Genomic DNA, 3,244 nt, shown 5'->3' with positions numbered 1-3,244 from the left:
TTGAGATCTGGGCTGATGAAAGAGGGAGGCGGGAGGGAGGCGGGTTGAGGGAAGGATTAGGGTAGAATTAGGTTAAATTTAGATTAGATGGTAAATGGGTCTGGTAAAAGGGTCATGTGTAACGTGATTGGTAAATGGGTAAGCTATCGTCCAGTTATACCCGTCCCAACAAGTTTACGAGTAACTCGGTCTTACGATATCAACACGACTAAAAAATTAACTCGACTCAACTATTATCCCGACATAATTAGTAATATAAAATACATAATAATTAATATAAAATACGGGGTATTACAGCGTCACTACCAATTCCTCTGTCGGTATTTCTAATTCTGATCTTGGTTTTTGCTACTGTTTTTTCCGTCTTAATTAATTACTATTTCGGAGTTTAGTAATTAGTTCCAACAATTGTTACTACTGACCTACTGTTACATGCGTGTAAGAGAGATTCCATCCTAAAACCATTTGGCAATAAGACTATATAGGAGGAGTGGCCGAGTAGCTCACTAGCTCTCTTGGTTATAAAGTGGTATAATCTCTCTTTTTCAAGTTGTGGGCAGGGGCGGATCCAGCCCAAGGGCTATATGGGCTGGAGCAACCTCTTTTTTGAAGAAACAAAAATATATATAACAAGGTGTAACATAAAAGCATGAAGATACACTTGGTCTTGTGGTAGAATACTTGTCTCCTATTCTTTTATTGTACGTTCGAAACTCAACAGGGAGAAATTTCCAACTTTTTTGTTTGTACGTTCGAAACTCAACAGGGAGAAATTTCCTACTTTTTTGTTTGTATTTATACCTATCTTATTTTTACACTTATTCTTTTGATTGTAGGTTCGAAACCCAACAGTGAGAAATTTCCAACTTTTTTGTTTGTATTTATACCTATCTTATTTTTACACTTATTCTTTTGATTGTAGGTTCGAAACCCAACAGGGAGAAATTTCCAACTTTTTTGTTTGTATTTATACCTATCTTATTTTTACACTTATTTTTTGTTGTAGACGGTAGTAGTTGTATGACGATATCCTTACATTTCTTGCTACTTGGGCTAGAGGTTTTTATACTTCTTTTACAAAATGTCCACCCCAGTACCCCATACTCATAGTCACTTTATTTAATGCACAAAAACTAAAGTAATCCGTAGTATAATAATGTCTCAAAAATCTCATAATTTTAAAATTATTGTTGCTTCAAATATCACGAAAAATACGTTAAAATGAAGCAGTTTAGGGTAAACCACGTATAATTATCAATTCCAAGTCTTATATAGCATTTTAGAAAGAAAATTTTTCCAATTAGTAAATTTGTTAGCCCACCGTAGATTTGAATCCTGGATCCGCCCCTGGTTGTGGGACACTATATGTGAATTAATATTTCAACAAATTTGTGAATAATTACTTTTAATCGTAAAGTAATCATATTAACTTCGTCACAATTTGCGAGAAGAGATATCAATTGAGTCTAAAAATAGTACATGAAGGGAGTAAAAATACAGAGCAAGTGGAAGGGCAAGTGGAAGAGGGTTGTGAAAGATCACAAGTTTGTGACCGTCACAAGTAAAACGTACTGGTAAAATAATTTGAATAAAGATTGCAAAACAAATGATGAGTTCTCAATTACTATCCTCTTACTACAGTACGTACAGTACAACCCTCGTAATAACTCCTTCTATAAATGACCATGAACCAACGCATAGAAACGAAAGCAACAAACCTATAACACAAGTGTAGTACGTTCTCTATATTAATAATAAAAACAATATAAATTCATCAAACTTTATATTTCTTAAAATAGAAAGAAAAAGAGGAAGAAAAAATGGTGTCCTTGTGTTTCATAGTAGACCAAAAGAGAAGGATTAGAAGCCATAGACCGGTAGCAAGCTTATGTTCACGGTGTGGCGGTGGCGCTCGTGTCGCCGATATGCAAACGGAGACTAGATGTTGTTTCATTCCTTTTTATTTCAAGTATTGGAAAGCTATTATTTGCACTTTTTGTGGTGTTATTCTTAAATCTTATGGGTAATTATTTTTCTTCTTTATTAACTAGGGCTATTTATCTAGTTAATTACAGATTATTTATTTATTTATTTATTTATTTATTCATCTGTTCACCAGCTCGATCCAATTCACTATATTTAACAAAATATATGAGCGAGATTTGAAAAATATAGTGAATTGGAACGAATGAAGGAAGTATTATTTGTAATTTAATTATTTAGTTTGTTGTTCTTCTATAATCTATTGACTTGTTGGTGGCTTGGTGTTTGTTATAGTATGTAGCACAATATTTGCACTTTCTTTTTTTCAAATTGTACATAAAATTAATAAGTTTACAGGATTTAATGCTAGAAAAAATATGACATGCGTAGATATTTATTATGGTGGACCATGAATTAAATTATGTAATTTGTGAATTATTTTCTTGGGGTGTGATTAAGAATTTAGAAGTTAGTTTAATAGTTTAATTTCCGATTTTCCGGCGCTATAATTTTTGAAAAAATCAGCATCCCGATCACTTATTTAGAATTTAGAAGCAAGTTCAATATAGTTTAATTTTTGGCTCTATAATTTGCTTAAACATTGAAAAACAAATTAGCATATGTTGTTCATAGTATTACATTTTACGTCTCAATCACTTATTTATTGTTTCTGTTATTTGCAAGGGGCAACAAATGATTAGGACGTAAGGGATAGATGAGTATGAATTTGGGTTTCCATAAATTTAAGGATTACCAAGGTCGGCCAAGGAGTGAAGAAGTTTAAAGCACACAATTGAATTTGGAGCAAATGCTAAACTCAAACCAGAGTAGGCAGTGTACGACAAAAGCCCATTACTGATTGTCGAACATATATATGGTGTTCCAATCGTATAATAATAATATAAATATTATTATTCCCTTTGTTTTATTCAATAGTTTTCTATTTTTTTGTGGAGGAAATAGTTATCTACTCCCTCCTATTCACTATACTCTTTCCCTTTCCTTTTTGCACAAGAAATAAGAAAGTGAATTTAGACCACACAAAACACACTATCCCACATGCAATTTAATTTGGACCACACAAATCAACCCAAAAAGGGAAATAGGGAAGAAAACCCGAATAATCCGAATAAGGAAATAGGAAGAATATAGTGAATATGAGGGAGTATATTTTAATTTTTCCTTACAGAAAAGATAATAGATAAGTATTAATTAAGACCGAGAGAGTAATAACTACATAGTAAAGGAATTATAAAACATT

The 3,244-nt window shown here is 32.3% G+C and overlaps 1 protein-coding gene across 1 annotated transcript; it reads left to right on the top strand.

Moving 5' to 3' along the window:
• The first annotated feature begins 1,687 nt into the window (after positions 1-1,687).
• Positions 1,688-2,930, top strand: LOC141646945 (uncharacterized). Its single transcript, XM_074454954.1, has 2 exons — positions 1,688-2,023; positions 2,668-2,930. The coding sequence occupies exons 1-2, from the start codon at positions 1,821-1,823 to the stop codon at positions 2,678-2,680; spliced, it is 216 nt and encodes a 71-aa protein (XP_074311055.1). The 5' UTR covers positions 1,688-1,820; the 3' UTR covers positions 2,681-2,930.
• The last annotated feature ends 314 nt before the right edge of the window (positions 2,931-3,244 follow it).

The sequence above is a fragment of the Silene latifolia genome, chromosome 3 (assembly GCF_048544455.1).
Source record: "Silene latifolia isolate original U9 population chromosome 3, ASM4854445v1, whole genome shotgun sequence".
Lineage (NCBI taxonomy): Eukaryota > Viridiplantae > Streptophyta > Magnoliopsida > Caryophyllales > Caryophyllaceae > Silene > Silene latifolia.
This window is presented reverse-complemented; position numbering and strand designations above follow the sequence as displayed.